The 19,202-nt window shown below is 37.3% G+C and overlaps 1 protein-coding gene across 21 annotated transcripts in view; it reads right to left on the reverse strand.

The window, feature by feature from the left end:
* Window positions 1-19,202, reverse strand: part of DLG1 (discs large MAGUK scaffold protein 1) — a 276,675-nt gene that overhangs the window by 34,814 nt on the left and 222,659 nt on the right. For all 21 annotated transcript variants that reach the window (NM_001266294.2, XM_028843322.2, XM_015132614.3 and 18 more), the window contains 3 exon segments: window positions 3,700-3,766; window positions 7,773-7,949; window positions 13,073-13,187. In NM_001266294.2, the coding sequence (NP_001253223.1) occupies window positions 3,700-3,766; window positions 7,773-7,949; window positions 13,073-13,187 (359 nt within the window).

The raw sequence follows: 19,202 nt of genomic DNA on the forward strand, positions 1-19,202 counted from the left end.
TTAAAAATTCAATCAACAGAAAAAGTATTGTGGGGAAATCTGGGCTTGTAACTATTTTATAAACTGTCAAGTAGCATTATTTGAATAAAAATCTTTGTTCAAATCCAAATTTTAGAAAGGAGAAAGAGGAGAAAGTGTTTTAGCAGAAAAAATTATGGTAATCTAATTTAGGGAAAAACTAAATCTTTTCGTTCATAAGACTCAATGGTTTTGAATTTAGCAATAATTTTTATATCTGATACAACTGATGTTTTTTTTATAAAAGTGTATTCATCCCTCTTACTGCATCTACAGTGGTCAGAGTCAGTTTCACAGCAAACAACCAAAAGAAACATGAAGTTTAAAATGTCTGATTCTTATTATCTTTGCAGTTAGCCAAAATGAGATATCATAAAGATATCATAATATAGGACAGAGAGAAATGCTTGTTAGTTAAGAAATGTATTAATTTATCACATTTAATATCCTCCTGGTGAAGAACTTATTAAAGGTGAAAAAAATAGCACAAGCAACCAAGACAAAAATGTGTAGGGAAAACACAAAACTGAAGACTTGCTATCTCCAGTTTCTCTGTATTTTCAATCAAAAGTACTACATTTAATACTTACTGTCATTAACACTATATTGTAAGAGAGACAGTGTAATATAAGAATTGATAAAATATCATAAATTCATGATACATATATTAAATATCTACATACATAATTTCCACATGTAGTATTTCAAAATAGCCAAATGAATGTTAGACATGTTAGTGAGAAACTAAAATGTTGTAAGTCTGTAGTAAAAATAAAGTCCATAATCACTAGAACTATGTAAGGAAAGGAGGAGGAGGAGGAGGAGGAGGAGGAGGAGGAAATGGTATTATAGAAAGAAATGCAGTTCTGATCAATGGCAAGCGTATTTTTACCCCACTCAGTATCATGCATAGTTTTGGTGCTGTGTTAGAACACAGTGACTCTGTATAAAGTTGGTTACAGTCAACAAACAAGACTAAGATTTAAACACGTCGTTAATTCAGTTAACTTCTTACAGTATGAAAGAAAAGTTACAACATGCAACCTTTTTCAATTTATTGATGGTATATTGTACTAAATCATTTTTAAAGATATACATAAAACAAGCGCAAAAAAATTCACATTTTTCAAATCCTGAGCATTTACCTGGGATTTTTCCTCTAATACAAATTTCTATTTTAATATTACTTCAGGTCACACTATATAATTTGGTATTTTTCTGAAAGCTACAAGTAAATTTTAAAGGAATTTACCATTTCTAAAAAACTGAATGTAACATACAATTTTCTCAGATTTAACTTCTTGAACCAAAGATATTTCTCATCTTTTAAATTTTAAAGCTTTAAGTCTGAGTGCTTAGTGATACCAGAGATGTTCAGAGAGTAAATTTATTTGCTAAGTTAACATTCCACATTCATTTCAAATATTATCAAAATTTTTATTAAAAAATTTTGTTTAGTATTAAAAAAAAAACCCCAAACATAAAACATTGCTATAAATGGTATTTACATAACATGTATTCAGTTTGGTCTCCAGGCTTACTGCTGGAATATTCCACTGCAGTGAGTTCAGGATTATTAACAATTATATCCACAATATGGGATGAAGCCTGTACCATCTTTCTCATCTATTGACAGCCCAAATATTTAGATGCAAGCAGGACTTAAAGTGAAGGAAAAATAAATACACTTCTAAAATATATTATGAAAGAAGTGATATATTTCTTTCCTTTTTTTTTTTTTTTTGAGACAGGATATCACTGTGTCACCCAGGCTGGAGAGCAGTGGCATGATCATGGCTCACTACAGCCTGGACGTCCTGGGCTTAAGCAATCCTTCCACTTCAGCCACGGGGGCAGCTGGGACTACAGGTACAAGCCTTCACGCCTGGCTAATTTTTTACATTATTTTTTTTCAGAGATTGGGTCTCGCTATGTTGCCCAGGCTGGTACTGAACTCCTGGGCTCAAGTGATCCTCCCACCCTGGACTCCTAAAGTGCTGGGTTACAGGAGTAAGCCGCCATGCCTAGCCTCGATATATTTTTTTTTCTTTTTTTTTTTTTGACAGGATCTCCCTCTGCTGCCCAGGCTGGAGTGCAGAGGCGCAATTATGGCTCATTGCAGCTTTGACCTCTGGTGCTCAAGCAATTATCTTGCCTCAGCCTCCCAAATAGCTGGGACTATAGGCATATGCCACCAAGCCTGGCTAATGGATATTTTCTTGATCACCTACAAACTTCTCCTCATGACTAGCACTTTGTTTCTGCCAAATAAAATTTCATATTGATTCCAACATTTAAAACACAGATTCTCTTAAGAAATTAAAGCAGGAATAATGTGGGGAAAGAACAAAAAAATTTCCAAAAATTTGCTTGCAACAACTTGTAAACTTAAGATTATGACTTAGCATTTCTGAAATGCCTATTTTCTTAGCAGGGTCATTATTAAATTATCTGCCATGATTAACACTAGTAACACAAATTTCTTCTTCTTTTTTGAGACAGAGTCTCACTCTGTCGCCCAGGCTAGAGCGCAGTGGTGCGATCTTGGCTCAATGCAAGCTCTGCCTCCCGGGTTCAAGTGATTCTTGTGACTCAGCCTCCAGAGTAGCTGGGATTACAGATGCCCGCCACCACGCCCCGCTAATTTTTGTATTTTTGGCTTTGCCATGTTGGCCAGGTTGGTCTCGAACTTGTAACCTCAGGTGATCTGCCTGACTTGGCCTCCCAAAGTGCTGGGATTACAGGCGTGAGCCACCATGCCCGGCCTAGTAACACAAATTTCTTTTTTTTTTTTTTTTGAGACGGAGTCTCGCTCTGTCGCCCAGGCTGGACTGCAGTGGCGTGATCTCAGCTCACTGCAAGCTTCACCTCCCAGGTTTATGCCGTTCTCCTGCCTCAGCCTCCCGAGTAGCTGGGACTACAGGCGCCCGCCACCTCGCCCAGCTAGTTTTTTGTATTTTTTTAGTAGAGACGGGGTTTCACCGTGTTAGCCAGGATGGTCTCGATCTCTGACCTTGTGATCCGCCCGTCTCAGCCTCCCAAAGTGCTGGGATTACAGGCTTGAGCCACTGCGCCTGGCCACAAATTTCTAATTGGAAGTTGAATGAAGGTCAAATACATTTCATTTATTTTTATTTATTTTTTTTTTTGAGACAAGAGTGTCGCTCTGTCGCCCAGGCTGGAGTGCGGTGGCTGGATCTCAGCTCACCGCAAGCTCCGCCTCCCGGGTTTACGCCATTCTCCTGCCTCAGCCTCCCGAGTAGCTGGGACTACAGGCGCCCGCCACCTCGTACGGCTAGATTTTTGTATTTTTTAGTAGAAACGGGGTTTCACCACGTTAGCCAGGATGGTCTCGATCTCCTGACCTCGTGATCCGCCCGTCTCGGCCTCCCAAAGTGCTGGGATTACAGGCTTGAGCCACTGTGCCCGGCCACATTTCATTTATAAAAGTAAGCTTGACCAAAAGTATGTCGTTAATAATATACTGAATGATAGTTTTGATAATTTGGAAGGGTCTGTGAAATGGTTGCTTTAATTTAACAAATGCTTACTTAAGTATCTACCATTGTAAAGCACCATGGCAAGAACTGATCATGATTGATTCCTATAGCAAAATCCTTTTTATTTTAACAATGTAGCTCAAACAGGAATTATGAAAATGTAGAGATTTCAAATACTCACCCCTTTATCTCTCGTTTTAGAATTGAATTTCACTGTTTTTAATCGGGCTCGTTCTTTCTTCTCAACTCTGTCAAAGTACAGAATGTTATTTTTTTTAAGTAAAACAAACACATCTAGGGGTCTTACTAGAAATAACCAGAATTGATATCTTTAAAATGGGCATTTTTATACTGTAAAACCTTTAGGAGCCATCTAGGTTTGCATCCTCAAATTAGAATTGCTGAAAAATGAAACAAAGGGCTCATTTTATTATGAAACAAAACCTGATGCTATGACCTATCAATACACAGTACATAGGTGTAGGAGTATCAATACACAGTACAGACATGTATACTTTTATACGTATACTCAGTTACAAAATTATATGAAAGTATGCGGCACCATTTCTGAGTTTAACAATTTTCCAAGTTTTGTTTATTTTTAAGTATTAGCTTAGCATGAAGCACATATGCTAAAAATTAAGCTTGAGAAAGAGAAAGCAAATGTGGCAAAACGTTAAAAATTGGTGACAGTGGGAAAAGGATATGTGGATGTTCGTTGTATATTGCCTTTTTTTGTACTCACTTTTCTATAGCTCTGAAACTTTTAATAATAAAAAGGTGGGATATTTAAAAATTAAGCTTAATTCTAATGATACGTGTGTGTGTGTGTATGTAAATATATAAATAACCAGTCACAGTTATTAAAGTAAGAGTTTTAAAGTACTTTTGGAAAGACACATAAGAACTGTTAAATCTTTACCCCTATGGAGGTGAAATGGGTGTTGTGAGAGAGAGAGAGCCTATAAAGCTTTCACATCTTTTAAATTCTGAACTTTACCTATTCAAAATAAGCAAGCAAATAAAACTACAATGAGACAAATTTTTATGTAGATTGTAACACTAATGTAAATCTTGTAAAATTTCATGTAAATTAAGCTTTCATAAATTTTCCAATTTCAACACAGCAATTATGTTAGTGTATAACAGAAAAGCCTACCAAAACAAGCCTATGAATAAATGTATTTTATTTTTTCCTTATTATCTATTTAGTTTTACTATGGGTACAGCAGGACCTTAGCATTCATGAATTTAAGTTGTAAATTTAAGTCCAGGAGTGGTGGCTCATGCCTGCAATCGCAGCACTTTGGGAGGCTGAGGCGGGCAGATCACAAGGTGAGGAGTTCAAGACCAGCCTGGCCAACATGGTGAAACCCTGTCTCTACTAAAAATACAAAAATTAGCCAGGCACTGTGGTGCGTGTCTGTAATCCCAGCTACTTGGGAGGCTGAGGCAGGAGGATCAGCTGAATCCAGGAAGTGGAGGTTGCAGTGAGCCAAGATCGCACGCCACTGCACTCTAGCCTGGGCGACACAGCAAGACTCCATCCCCACCACAAACAAAAAAAATTAAAGCTCATGATTTTTACTATTCAAGAACAATTCTGAGGCTACATGACCTGAATAATTTATAATCTTGCCTAAGTACTTATTAACAGCACCACAAAACTAGCATTTAGCGGGTGAGCATTTACAACTCAACTTTATTTTCTAATCATTATCTTCTTTAGTACACAGCTCAGCAACTTAAATTGTCTATATTTGTAAATATTATTCCTGAAAGAAAGCCAAGAATTGTAGGAATTACAATTCCTATGTTATTTTAGAAGAGGTCTAAGAAAGACATAGTTCTATTTAAGAAAAGGTAAGTTTTGAATACATTCAAGAACCAAATGGCATAATTAGTTGTGGTTTCTTACTGTATTTCACGGGAGTAAGATTATATTCTGCAATGCTACTCATGAATTTGGAAATTGGCAGAGGTCTCAAGACATCTTTCTTATATTATTTCTTGCTTTAAAACACAGTCTCACAGAATTTTTGTACAAAATGAAAACAAAAGTCTCTCCAATGAAGCCAACAGTGTTTATTATTGGGTGCAGGCACAGAAAGCCTTTGCAAGGTATGAGACTCCAAGAACTAAGACAATTTTTAGGATCTCTGACCTTGATATTTAAGATGTAAGATTTCTACTGACTCAACAAGGCATAGAGGAAGCATTTCCGAATTTAAAGCAGACTATGTTCTATTTCTGGAAAAAAGTTATGCTGATTGCTGCACTGCTAAAAGAGGATTTGCCATCAACTGTAAGATCTAGCCAAATAGTTGGATCATGCTAAATATATGGATATAGCCACAGCAGTTATAAGCCCCAAAATCATAATTATAAATCTTGATTATAATTTAATACTACTACTTTTAAATTTTGGCATGAAGGAAGAAATTCATGACACCAAAAACACAAAATTTAGGTCATCTTAGCTATCTACATCAACCATGACACTTTCAGTTTTCTCTTCACTGGTATAGCTAAATGGCACATTGACTTAATATATACTTAATTTTGTTTTCAGCAACTAGTAGCTTTAGATAAATTTCTACTTGGCAGCAAGCATCACTTGCTTTTTTTTTTTTTTTTTTTTGAGTTGGAGTCTTGCTCTGTTGCCCAGGCTGGATTGCAATGGTGCGATTTTTGCTCACTGCAACCTCTGCCTCCTGGGTTCAAGCAATTCTCCTGCCTCAGCCTCCCAAGTAGCTGGGACTACAGGCGCCCGCCACCACACCAAGCTGATTTTTGTATTTTTAGTAGAGACAGGGTTTCACCATATTGGCCAGGCTGGTCTCTTGGCCAAGCTCATCTTGAACTCCTGATCTTGTGATCTGCTCACTTTGGCCTCCCAAAGTGTTGGGATTACAGGTGTGAGCCATTGTGCTTGGCCCATATTTTCTAGTTATGTCAATGGTTACAAATCCATTTGAATAAAATTAAATGGCTGTGAAACACAATATAAAAAACAGCATAAAATCATTTTAGTAAAAGAAATTTATTTTTTCAGTTGTTCTGGTGATTATTTTTAATATATTAATTTAACATATATATACACACACACACACACACACACACACACACACATATTTTTAGACAGAGTCTCGCTCTGTCTCCCAGGCTGGAGTACAGTGGTGCAATCTCAGGTCACTGCAACCTTGGCCTCCCAAGTTCAAGCAATTCTCCTGCCTAAGCCTCCTGAGTAGCTGGGACTACAGGCATGCGCCTCCATGCTCAGGTAATTTTTGTATTTTTAGTAGAGACAGGGTTTTACCACGTTGGTGAGGCTCATCTTGACTCCTGACCTCAAGTGATCTACCTGCCTCAGCCTCCCAAAGTGCTGGGATTACAGGCATGAGCCACTGCACCCGGCCTAATTGTATATATTTAAGTTGCACAACTTAATGATTTTATGTGTGTGTATACACACACACACACACACACACACAAACACTGTGAAATAATCACTACAGTCAACCTAATTAACACATCCATTACCTCACCTGGTTACCTTTTTTTTGGGTGGTGAGAACACTTAGGACCGACCCTCTTAGCAAATTTCTTTTTTTTTTTTTTTTTTTTTTAATTTTTTGAGACGGAGTCTCGCTCTGTCGCCCAGGCTGGAGTGCAGTGGCGCGATCTCAGCTCACTGCAAGCTCCGCCTCCGGGGTTCACGCCATTCTCCTGCCTCAGCCTCCCGAGTAGCTGGGACTACAGGCGCCCGCCACCGCGCCCGGCTAGTTTTTTTTTTGGTATGTTTTAGTAGAGATGGGGTTTCACCGTGTTAACCAGGATGGTCTCGATCTCCTGACCTCGTGATCCACCCGTCTCGGCCTCCCAAAGTGCTGGGATTACAGGCTTGAGCCACCGCGCCCGGCCAAATTTCAAGTACAGTACTATTACCTATAGTCACCATGCTTATATATCAGAGGTCCAGAACTCACTCATCTTGTATCATGGAAACTTTGTATCTCCTCACTTCCCCATCCTCCTAATCCCTGGTAACCACCATTCTTCTCTGGATGACTTCGACTACTTTAGATTTCACATAAAAATGTGATCATACAATTTTAGTCTTTCTGTGTCTGGCTTTTTTCAATGAGCACAATGCACTCCAGGACCATCCATGTTGTCAAAAATTAAAAGAAATTTAAAAGAACATCAATTATTTATGTTGCCCCACATTCAAGTGGTAAGAAACAGACATACCTGCGTTTACTGGGAATCACTCCAACCTCATCACTCTCACCGTCTGGTGTAACCTGCCTGGCTTGCCACCATTCATCATCAGAAGCATTAATAACATGGAGGATATCTCCAAATTTGAAGTTCAATCCCTGACTGGGAAGGCCACTGTCTTTAGTCTTGTCATAATCAAAAAGGGCTCTAGAGTCAGAAGAAAAAAAGTCCATAATTGCTTGTTATAATGATATTAATCAACTTTTCATGGGGTTCTGAAAGTATATTTAATTTGGATAATTAAATATATCATAGTAGGCCAAATAACACCCAGTTCATTCTGCACTACATATAAGATGAGACAAAAAAGAAATAGTAAAATCAACTTGTTATGAAAATACTGTATTGTATTATCTGTGTCTTTCAATATCACAAGAAAAATTCTAAAAACGCTCTTGGCTTGTAATCCAATGGCAAGCTATATTGAATTCTAAAATAAAGACCAATCCAGAGAGTTTGAAATTAATAAACAAAAATTATTAAGATACACTCTTCTCTTTACTTTCATTAGATACATGTAGGAAAACAAATTCCCTGATAAATTAGATTTATTAGTTGTGGACTGTAAGACTAGATCAACATAGTGATTATTCTGCCAGTTAATTACTCCTTCCATTTGTTCACAATACTAGAGTTGATAGGGTTTTCAGAGTCGGTAACAATATGAACATTAATTACAGATGACTTCATCAGCTGCCAAATACTTTGGAAAAAGTAATAATTTAATATGGTAATTGCAAAGTTAAGAATATTTTAAAATTTGATAAAAAGAAAATATTGTGTCCTACCACTTGATTATGTACAATATTTAGATAAATCAAATTCTTAAGTCCAAATAAGCTCTCTCAAGAGTGTAAGAAAGAAAGGATCACAGCAATTACATTTATAACATAGTTTACTCATTCTTTTGTTCTAATTTGGCAACTGGAAATTAGGATGAAAATCATAATCTTTTTCACACTATCCAACATTTAAGAACCTATCTCTTCAAGTAAAACTCAAGAGGGGTGGAATTACTTGACAGCTAAATAAATAAACTAGTAGTTAATGGTTTTTCAAATGAGTTCTTTCAAGTCTTTTCATGGGGCTAAAGGTGTTAGGGAAGCAGGGGGAATCCTAAGTAGGAAGGCTCACTTAAACCCACTTTCAAACACAGAGAAGATGAGGGGACAAATAAGCATAATATAAAATAGAAAATAAAGTGCCTTAAGAGGTAATACAAATGTCAAGACATTCAGAAAAGGAAAATATTAACTTCCTACATTATTATAAAAATTCACCTTTTGAATCACAAAATCTAACTGTATTATTGAACAACAAAGGAAAAGAAATCACCCACAATCTCTACTTATGTTAGCAGTTTAACATTCTCTTTTAATATATTTGATTCATAAAAAAAGAAGCCCATGGAATACATGTGAGTTATTAATCATAACAGTGCAATGAACATCTGTTCACCTACTATCCAACCTAAGAGTACACACGAAACCTTCATCAGTAATTCACATTCACCTGCACATATTCCCTCTGTCCTGATTCCCCTGGAGCAAGAGTTCCCCACTATTAGATTTAACTATCATTCTTCATATGTTTGTTTCTTTGACTCACTCTTTTTTGGTTGGTTTGATCATATAACACGTGAGTGATTAAACAATATAATGTATGTTTTGCTTGTTTCAGAGCTTTATAAAGAGGTTACTGTAGGTAGTTTTTTGTAGCCTGTTTTTTTTTTTTTTTGGCTTTTCAAATTAAAAATACATTGACTAAAAAACCCCACAAGACTCAGGTGTGGTGGTGTGTGCCTGCAGTCCCAGCTACTTGTGACGCTAAGGTGTGAGGATCCCTTAAGCCCAGGAGTCCAAGACAAGCTTGGCCAACAGAGCAAGACCCCATCTCAAAAAGAACCACAAGGCTTCTGATTAACTATAGCAGACTGCGTCTATTTCTTCTCCATCCTGACTCATTAAAATGACAATAAAATAAGAAAAATACAAGAGAGAGAAGAAAACAGGGGAAGAGAGATTTTAACACATTTTTGGATGATGCTAATTAAATTTAGCAGAATGAAAGAAGCTATAAATGGAGTGTCAGCAGACAGGGTTATGGAAACAAGTTTTATTCCACAAGAATCCTGGAGATGGTCATAAATCAGAAGTGTACACTAGTACCACGGTAGGCAGGGATAAGTTACTGTACTAAAAACAGAAGGTAGAAACACTGTATGCAGCACTGACACCACCCCACCAAAGTTCCTTTTCCCCAAACCCACAGAAGACTAGAGGTTGAATCTCCAGAGAAACTGACTTTGAGGAGCTGTATACTCTGAAACTTGGTGGAGAAGGGGAAGATGGCTGGACTGAAATGGATGAAAACGAAATTCTAGCAACTTGGTTTATACTATTGGCAGGAGACAGGGGTTCTTCTCTAGAGATATTTAATTATACCAAAGAACAGAATGACGTGGGACAGCAGAGGAAATGTAAGAGCCAATTTATTCCTCCCTTTACCCCATTGTCTTCTAGTTAAATCCATTATCTTCATTTCTCTATTCATAAGAATGGAAAACAATGAAAGGAACACTGGCTATTTAAAGAATGCCTTATATAAAACACTACAGAAAAAAACCCCAAGAAAATAGGCTAGAAAAAAGGAATACAGAGAAAGCAAAGAATACAAAAAGCAGAAGAAAATCTCAGACACATGAGATTATGTCCACGAAAGAAATGGAAGATGAGTGAGCTCCTGGAAAATAAAACAGGGTATCATTCCCTCCCCCAACATTCCAAATTCTCTATAGGGGAGAAGGCAAGATAAGGTCATTTCGGACATGCTAAGACTCAAAAGGTACCTCCCACACATCTTTTCGCAGGAATTTACTGGAGGATGTGCTCTAGGAAGATTAATTCAGAAAGAAGAAAACATGGTGTCTAGGAAACGTGACATCGTAGACACTCAAAGGGAACAGAATAATGGCAAAGGAACTCCCAGCTGAGAGCTATACAGCAAGTTTACAGAGGAATTAGTCTAGACTGGAGCATAAAGATGGGAAAAACCTGAACTATCAGACCATATGTGTGACTATGTTTTCGTAATGTGAAAAGCTCTACAGTGGTTACTGGAAGATACAGAAAGATAGTTAGTAATAAGTATATGAAAAATTGATCAAATAAAATGCAAGACAATTATTAAGCCCAGGAAAAATGAAGGGGTGCGGAAGAAAGGAGGCAGCTCATAGGGCTCCACTTGACTGAGTCATGACAGCTATTACACAGTCACATGACTCTGAATGCTATTAGTTTTATTAACAGAGATAGCTATGTTTGGGTGATGGTGATGAGACTGAATGAGTGGTTTGGTACTACGGAGAAAAGTTCTCATCTACCATGGTTTTAAGACTAACGTATAAAACTGGTAAAATAGAAGATAGCAGTATATGTATGTTATTTAGAAATATAGAGGTGAAGGCTTCATATTTAGAAGTAAGGAGATGAAGGAAGTTTGCTAGGAAAATGGAGGATGCTTGTTCCTGGAGAATGAAACTAGGGGTTGGTGCAAGTGACAGTTATTTTTCATTATAAGTCTTTTGATAATATATGATTTTAAAAAACAGAAGCTGGGTACAGTGGCTCATGCCTGTAATCCCAGCACTTTGGGAGGCCAAGGTGGGTGAGGCCCTTGAGTTCAGGAGTTCGAGACCAGCCTGGCCAACATGGTGAAATCCTATCTTTACTAAAAACACAAAAATTAGCTGGGTATGGTGGCATGTGCCTACAGTCCCAGCTACTTGGGGGGCTGAGGCAGGAGGATCGCTTGAACTCGGGAGGTTGAGGCTACAGTGAGCTGAGACTGTGCCACTGCACTTCAGCCTGGGTGACAAAGTGAGACCCTGTCTTAAAAAAGAAAGAAAGAAAAGAGAGCATTACTTCTCTAAAAATAATAAAAAGTGAAGATGACTCACTAAATGTACCGAAAATAAATATAACCTATTATGTCGTGATTTTTATGCCTTTGTAAATATTTAATCAAGTACAAACAAAAGGCAACACCTATTAATTATACTAAAATTAGGAAATGTAGATAAGCAAAAAAAAAGAAAAAGAAAATGTAAAAAAGAGAGTAGAAAAATCCATGTTCTATTTTCGATGTATCTGTATATATAATATACTTTTAATAAATTTGGAACACAAGAGTTTAATGAGTATTGTTAGAATTGGCAAAGGGAGAAAAAAATCTGATGATTTAAGATTCCCACATCATTGGTAGGGTTATAAGTAGCAAAGAACTTACAGCAAAAGACAAAACGAATAGAAAGAAGAAAGTGAGAAAAGTTTCCTTTCATGATGTATCAGAGTAAGATTATGTGAAGACAGTAAGTCATATCATATGTAAACAAGCACAGAGTACCTGTTTTTGTGTATAGATATACATGTGTATAGGATACAGGTTTACATATGTAACATGTCTCTCTCATCAGAAGGATAAATGAAACATATTAGGAATGGGTCCCCCAATAGAATCAGGAGGACTGAGATGATCGTTTATAAAGAATGGTTCAATTACTTACAGTGCTAATGTTACAATAACGTATAATAAAGTCATCAGTTAAAGTTCTACCAGAAGTATACAGAATACAAATAAATTCGGATTTCTGTTTTAAGTCTTATAAGCCAACGAAATGAAAAAAAAAAAAACCCCAGTTTATATACTAATATCACCTATTTATTAGACCTATGTTGCCATTTAACCTTTATATTATAGGAAAATAACATATTTGCCTTCTCCCAAGTGTTTAAAAAAAATGCATGTAGAAATTTTCCGGATATGTATTATTTACTGAGGCTATTCACATTTTAAATTATAATTTACATATGCTTCCTTTGCTACTATGGAAATTGCCAAGGTAATTAAATGTTACTTGAACGGAAAATATATTAGAAAAGGATATAGGTTAAATCTAAGTGTTAGATATGATATTATCAACCTTGTGGCCACTACTAACACATCAATCTGAAAACAATTTCTGGTCCACAGAATTTTTTCCTTTATCATATCATTATTACTCAAGGATAACATAACTTTCATTAAAAAAAGTATTAATTCAACAATATTCCAATTCTTGAAAGACACACTGTCAGAGAATCAATAATAAAAAACAACACTGATTTGTAATATATTTTCTTATGGTAAAACTAAATAAGTTATAGTGAAAAATATAAAACAATTTACATTCATAACTAAGAGTTGCCATAATTAGAAGTAAAAAAATTTACCTGACATAGAGGGATCGCTTCTGGCTAGTTCGAAGAGAACCTGACCCTGAACTAATACTACTATTCATCATCTGCTCCCGTAAATCATGTATTTTAGCTTCAAAACGACTGTATTCTGATGGAAGAAAAAGAGAAATAAATTGATGTATTTTCAAAAAATAAGTTATATGAAGATAACATGTTATATAGGTAAACTGTCCTATAACTGATTAAATGTGGTTAGAACCTTAAAATAGTAATATGCATAAGATTTTGCCCAACACACAAATTTCAAAAAAAAATTATTAATAACCTAAATGTACCATAATTTAGAATTGGCTGAGTTAGAATTTTTCTACATGCTCTTTTAAAGTTTATACCACATTTAGTCAATTAAATGACAATTTCCACGCAGCAGACAGCAGTAATCTTATTACTGTTGAATTTAAGTGTAAATTTTAAAAATCAGGATTTATTCTAATTTTTATATTAAGGAAGAAACCTATAATAATAATTAATACACTAGAAGCTTTGATTATTGACTTTTTCCCCTTGAGACGATCAGTTCATTTTACATACTTCAATATGGAACTTGTGCAGGGTCAACACTAAAGGGAAAAATATGCCTTAAACAAGTGATAAAATTTATTTTAACTCATTTTATAATTTATAAATTGTCAAAATTCAAAAGACACAAAAACAATCTGAAGTAACATTCACGAATATTTTTATTAAAAATATTTTTATACCAAAATATGATTTTGAAAATGAACTATTTAAAGCTACATATTAAAAACTACTAAATCTATTAATAACAAAAGTTTAAGCACTTTTTAAAAAATACTGCAGTTACATGGTTATAAACACGTATCTTTTTTTCCCCTCTATTTACAACAAACAAATTGCAGACAACTAGGTCATTTCCAATTTGAGTTTCAAGCCTGTCTTACAGCAAACAACTTCTCTGGGAGTTTGTATAGGTTAAGATGACAGAGTAAGAGTAAGCATGTTTATCGTTGAGTTAGTCTTCCTTTCACCATCATCATCAACTTTTTTTTTTTTTTTTTTGAGACGGAGTCTCGCTCTGTCGCCGGGCTGGAGTGCAGTGGCCAGACCTCAGCTCACTGCAAGCTCCGCCTCCCGGGTTCCCCCCATTCTCCTGCCTCAGCCTCCCAAGTAGCTGGGACCACAGGCGCCCGCCACCTTGCCCGGCTAGTTTTTTGTATTTTTAGTAGAGACGGGGTTTCACCGTATTAGCCAGGATGGTCTCGATCTCCTGACCTCGTGATCCGCCCGTCTCGGCCTCCCAAAGTGCTGGGATTACAGGCTTGAGCCACCGCACCCGGCCCATCATCATCAACTTTATTTTATGGATAATAAGCTCAATTGAAGCAATAATTCATCAAAAAGCTTAGAAACATTTAAAGTTCCACATTAATATCTAACAAAATATTTTACTATCCTTTCAAAATTATAATAAAACACTTAAAAAAAAACATAAATAGCCTTAATAGAATGTATCCATCATAATTAAATAATTATCAATCCATGGCAAGTTGTCTTTAGTACATGTAGACACAGCTAAACCACAGATTGATGAATGGAGATAATAAAAATATATCATGAATTTATACTGGTTTTTCTAATGAAAAATTAGGATCACTGGGTTTATACTCAATCTCTTCTATTTTAGCATTGTATCTGCTTTCTTGGATATGAGTAATTCTGGTTCTCAAGATAGTGGAAACAGCAGAACAAAAGTACCGGCATAATGACTTACTTGTTTTATCCAATATGACATTTACAACAGTGAATTACACCACCAACACTACTACCATGATATGATTACCGTAAACAGTTAACTATTTCCTGTAGCTTTTAATCCTTAGGCCATAGCTAGAGATGTATGGTTGAATTATTGTTTTCTTTTTTTATTTTCAGAGACAGGGTCCTGCTCTGTTGCCCAGGCTGGACTGCAGTGGTACAATCACAGTTCACTGCAGCCTTGAGCTCCTGGGCTCAAGCAATCCTGCCTCAGCCTTCCGAGTGGCTGAGACCATAGTGCGCACCAACATGCTTGGCTAACTTTTTAAAAATTATTTTTGGTAGAGATGGCATCTTGCTATGCTGGCCAGGCTGCTCTTGAACTCCTGGCCTCAAGCAATCCTCTCGCTCTGGCCTCTCACAGCTCTGGGATCACAGGTGCGAGCCTCTGTACCTGGCCAATTACCATTTCAAAATTACTTGGAATAGTTCCTCCCTGAGTATTACTGTTGCCAAGTGGACACACATTTAGATTCATTTGTACTTTACTTTCAACTTCAATTTGCCTTTTAAAATTTTCATTGTTTTTTTTTTTTTGAGACGGAGTCTCGCTCTGTCGCCCAGGCTGGAGTGCGGTGGCTGGATCTCGGCTCACTGCAAGCTCCGCCTCCTGGGTTCACGCCATTCTCCTGCCTCAGCCTCCCGAGTAGCTGGGACTACAGGCGCCGCCACCTCACCCGGCTAATTTTTTGTATTTTTTTTTTAGTAGAGACGGGGTTTCACCTTGTTAGCCAAGGATGGTCTTGATCCCCTGACCTCGTGATCCGCCCGTCTCGGCCTCCCAAAGTGCTGGGATTACAGGCTTGAGCCACCACGCCCGGCCTATTGATTTTATAAATAGGTAAAATAACTCCACAGTCAAATCTATAAAACACAGGTATTTAAAAGTCCAGTTTCTATCCCTTTTTCTCATCCTATTCTGTCCTGATCCTTATATGTAAACATGTAAACAATATAAAGATACACACAAACATGCAAATACATTTACATTTATTCCATATTTTTATATCTGTATATATGTATGTATATATACACACAAACATACATTTCTCTTTTTTCTTTTTCAGAGGGAGTCTTGCTCTGTCTCCAAGTTGCAGTGCAGTGGCGCGACCTCGGCTCACCGCAACCTCTGCCTCCCGGGTTCAAGCGATTCTTCTGCCTCAGCCTCCCGAGGAGCTGGGACTATAGACACACGTCACCACGCCCAGCTAATTTTTGTATTTTTAGTAGAGACGGGGTTTCAGCATGTCGGCCAGGATGGTCTCGAACTCCTGACCTCGTGATCCGCCTGCCTTGGCCTCCCAAAGTGCTGAGATTACCCACTGCGCCCAGCCAACATTTCTCTTCTTTCCTCAACAGTAGAATACACATTTCTCTGCTTTGCTTTTTTCACTTAACAGTAAGTATATCCAGGGCCAGGCGCAGTGGCTCAAGCCTGTAATCCCAGCACTTTGGGAGGCCGAGATGGGCGGATCACGAGGTCAGGAGATCGAGACCATCCTGGCTAATACGGTGAAACACCGTCTCTACTAAAAAAAATGCAAAAAACTAGCCGGGCGAGGTGGCAGGCGCCTGTAGTCCCAGCTACTCGGGAGGCTGAGGCAGGAGAATGGCATGAACCCGGGAGGCGGAGCTTGCAGTGAGCTGAGATCGCGCCACTGCACTCCAGCCTGGGCGACAGAGCGAGACTCCGTCTCAAAAAAAAAAAAAAAAAAAAAAAAAAAAAGTAAGTATATCCAGAAGATAACTGCACAGTATATAAAGATGTCATCCATGCTTTTTTTTTTTTTTTTTTAAATACAGCTATATGCAGTCCTTTGTTTTTAACCTTTACTTCTTTGTTGTACGTATGACTCTTATATACTTCACAGGGTTAAATTCTGCTTTATTAGCAAGCCTGAAAATTGTCTGTTTTCATGAATTAACTTTTGATGTGACAGAAATTGTTTGTTCTCAGTTCTATTCTTATCATCCTGTCTTATTTATTCAAGCTTTTAACATAAATAAACCAGTAGCAGATTGTATTTTCCAAAGATGCCCGCATCCCATGCTCTTGTACACTGTGACCTTGCCATTTCCCCATCAGAGGCGGAATCTAATTCCCCTCTCCTGGAATCTGGGCTAGTGCTTTGGGTCATTTGTATGACAAAAAATGTGAAAGTAATCCCGTGTGACTTTCAAGGTCGGATCAGAAGAGGCCATGAAGCTTTTGCCTGGTTCTTCTGTAATGCTCGTTCAGTGGAAGCCAGGTACCACGTAACAAGACTGTTCTAAAACCACCACACTGCAGAGGTCACATGATGGTAGTCCGAGCCCAAACTTCCAGCCAGTACCACCAACGCATAAGACAAGGGGAGCAAAGCCAAACTGGGCCCTCCAAAGCAGCTCATTCGCCACCCAAGTCCCACTAAGTGACCTCAGTTGATGCCAGAAGGAAAACAAGAACCATCCAGCCAGAATCCTGCCTGAATTCCTAACCTACAAAATCTATTAAAAGGCTGTTTTAATCTATTAAGCTTGGGGTAGTATCTTATGAAGCAATAGTAACCGGAGCACAGTCTTACTATATGGTTTGTTCTTTTAAGTGTGTGTGTAAAAATTCAGACTCACGCCGGGCGCGGTGGCTCACGCCTGTAATCCCAGCACTTTGGGAGGCCGAGGCGGGCGGATCACAAGGTCAGGAGATCGAGACCACGGTGAAACCCATCTCTACTAAAAATACAAAAAATTAGCCGGGCGCGGTTGTGGGCGCCTGTAGTCCCAGCTACTCGGGAGGCTGAGGCAGGAGAATGGCGTGAACCCAGGAGGCGGAGCTTGCAGTGAGCCGAGATCGCGCCACTGCACTCCAGCCTGGGCGACAGAGCGAGACTCCGTCTCAAAAAAAAAAAAAAAAAAAAAAATTCAGACTCACTTGTCCTTCTGTTCTAATGGCAAGCTTTGGTTTGGCTTTTGTCTTTTGGTCTCCTCCTACAAGCAATCTTCCCAGATCTGATTGCAAATACTATACTTTTATATCCAGTTAAATACTTTAAAACAATTAGGAAGCTTATTCTGTTTTCATATTATCTGCAAATTCTTCCCTCATTTTGTAATAACTGTACCTTATCAAAATTGTCAGAGTATATAGCTTTTTCATATTATACACCCTCTTCCTTATAATCATCTTCATTAATGCTAACACCAGTCCTTATGTCAGTATCCCTCCTCCTATCATTTTGGATGTCTGAAGATTGTTCTCTCTCCCCAGGAAGTGTTTATACGAACACTATAACTCTAATTATTTGTTGATACATTTGATTCCACTCTTTATATGTGAAAGTCTGTTTGATTCAGCTTCTTTCTTTATTGAGTATATTCACTCCACTGTCTTCTATAAACTAAGAACAACAGAATTTTCTTTCTTTTTTTGATGGGGGAGGGAAGTGGAATTCCAGATTTTTTTTCCTTTAAATTCTAATCATTTTATTATGGCATTTTGATAAGTAGTTTGAAATAACTTTTTTAATTTTAGAAAATATTTCTTGCTTGGGCATTTTCTAGCATTGTTTTTGGATTTCTTCCTAGGAGACTCCTATTACAAGCATGTTGAATATTCTTTGCCTACCTTCTATATCTGTCACTTTCAATTCTTTTCTTTCTTTCTTCTTACTAATATCTTTTTAAAGACTAAAGCAATCACCAACTGTTTTTCCTGAACCATTTGATAGCAATTTGCCTCCTTGATGTCTCATCACCCATGAATACTTCAGTGTGTATTTCCTACAGATATTTTCCTATATAACTACAAAACCATCAAAATCAAAGTAACATTAATACATTACTACCATTTAATGCTCGGAACCCTATGAAGAGCCACCAATAATGTTCTTTATAGCAAAAGGATCCAATTCAAAATCATTTGCTGCATTTAGGTGTTGTATCTTTTTAGACTCTGAGTCACAGCAGTTTCTCAGTGTTTTCTTGACTTTGTGATATTAATACTGTTGGAGATTACAAGTCAACTGTTTTGTAGAATCTCTCTCAATTTGGGTTTGCCTGAAGTTTCCACACAATTAGATTGAGGTTATCCAACTTTGGCAGGAATATCACAGATGTTATGTTCTACCCGACATACCTGTATCAGGTGGTACACCATTTTGATTTGTCCCATTACCAATGTTATTAACTTTATCACTTGATTAAAGTTGTGTCTGTCAGGTTTCTCTACTGTAAAGTTACTTTTCCCTTTTGCAAATAAATTACTGAAACTGCGTACAATTCTCCATTCTCATCAAACTTTCAATTAATTCATTTATTTATATGAGTAAAAACTCATTATTTCCTACTT

Source organism: Macaca mulatta, chromosome 2 (genome assembly GCF_049350105.2).
Source record: "Macaca mulatta isolate MMU2019108-1 chromosome 2, T2T-MMU8v2.0, whole genome shotgun sequence".
Lineage (NCBI taxonomy): Eukaryota > Metazoa > Chordata > Mammalia > Primates > Cercopithecidae > Macaca > Macaca mulatta.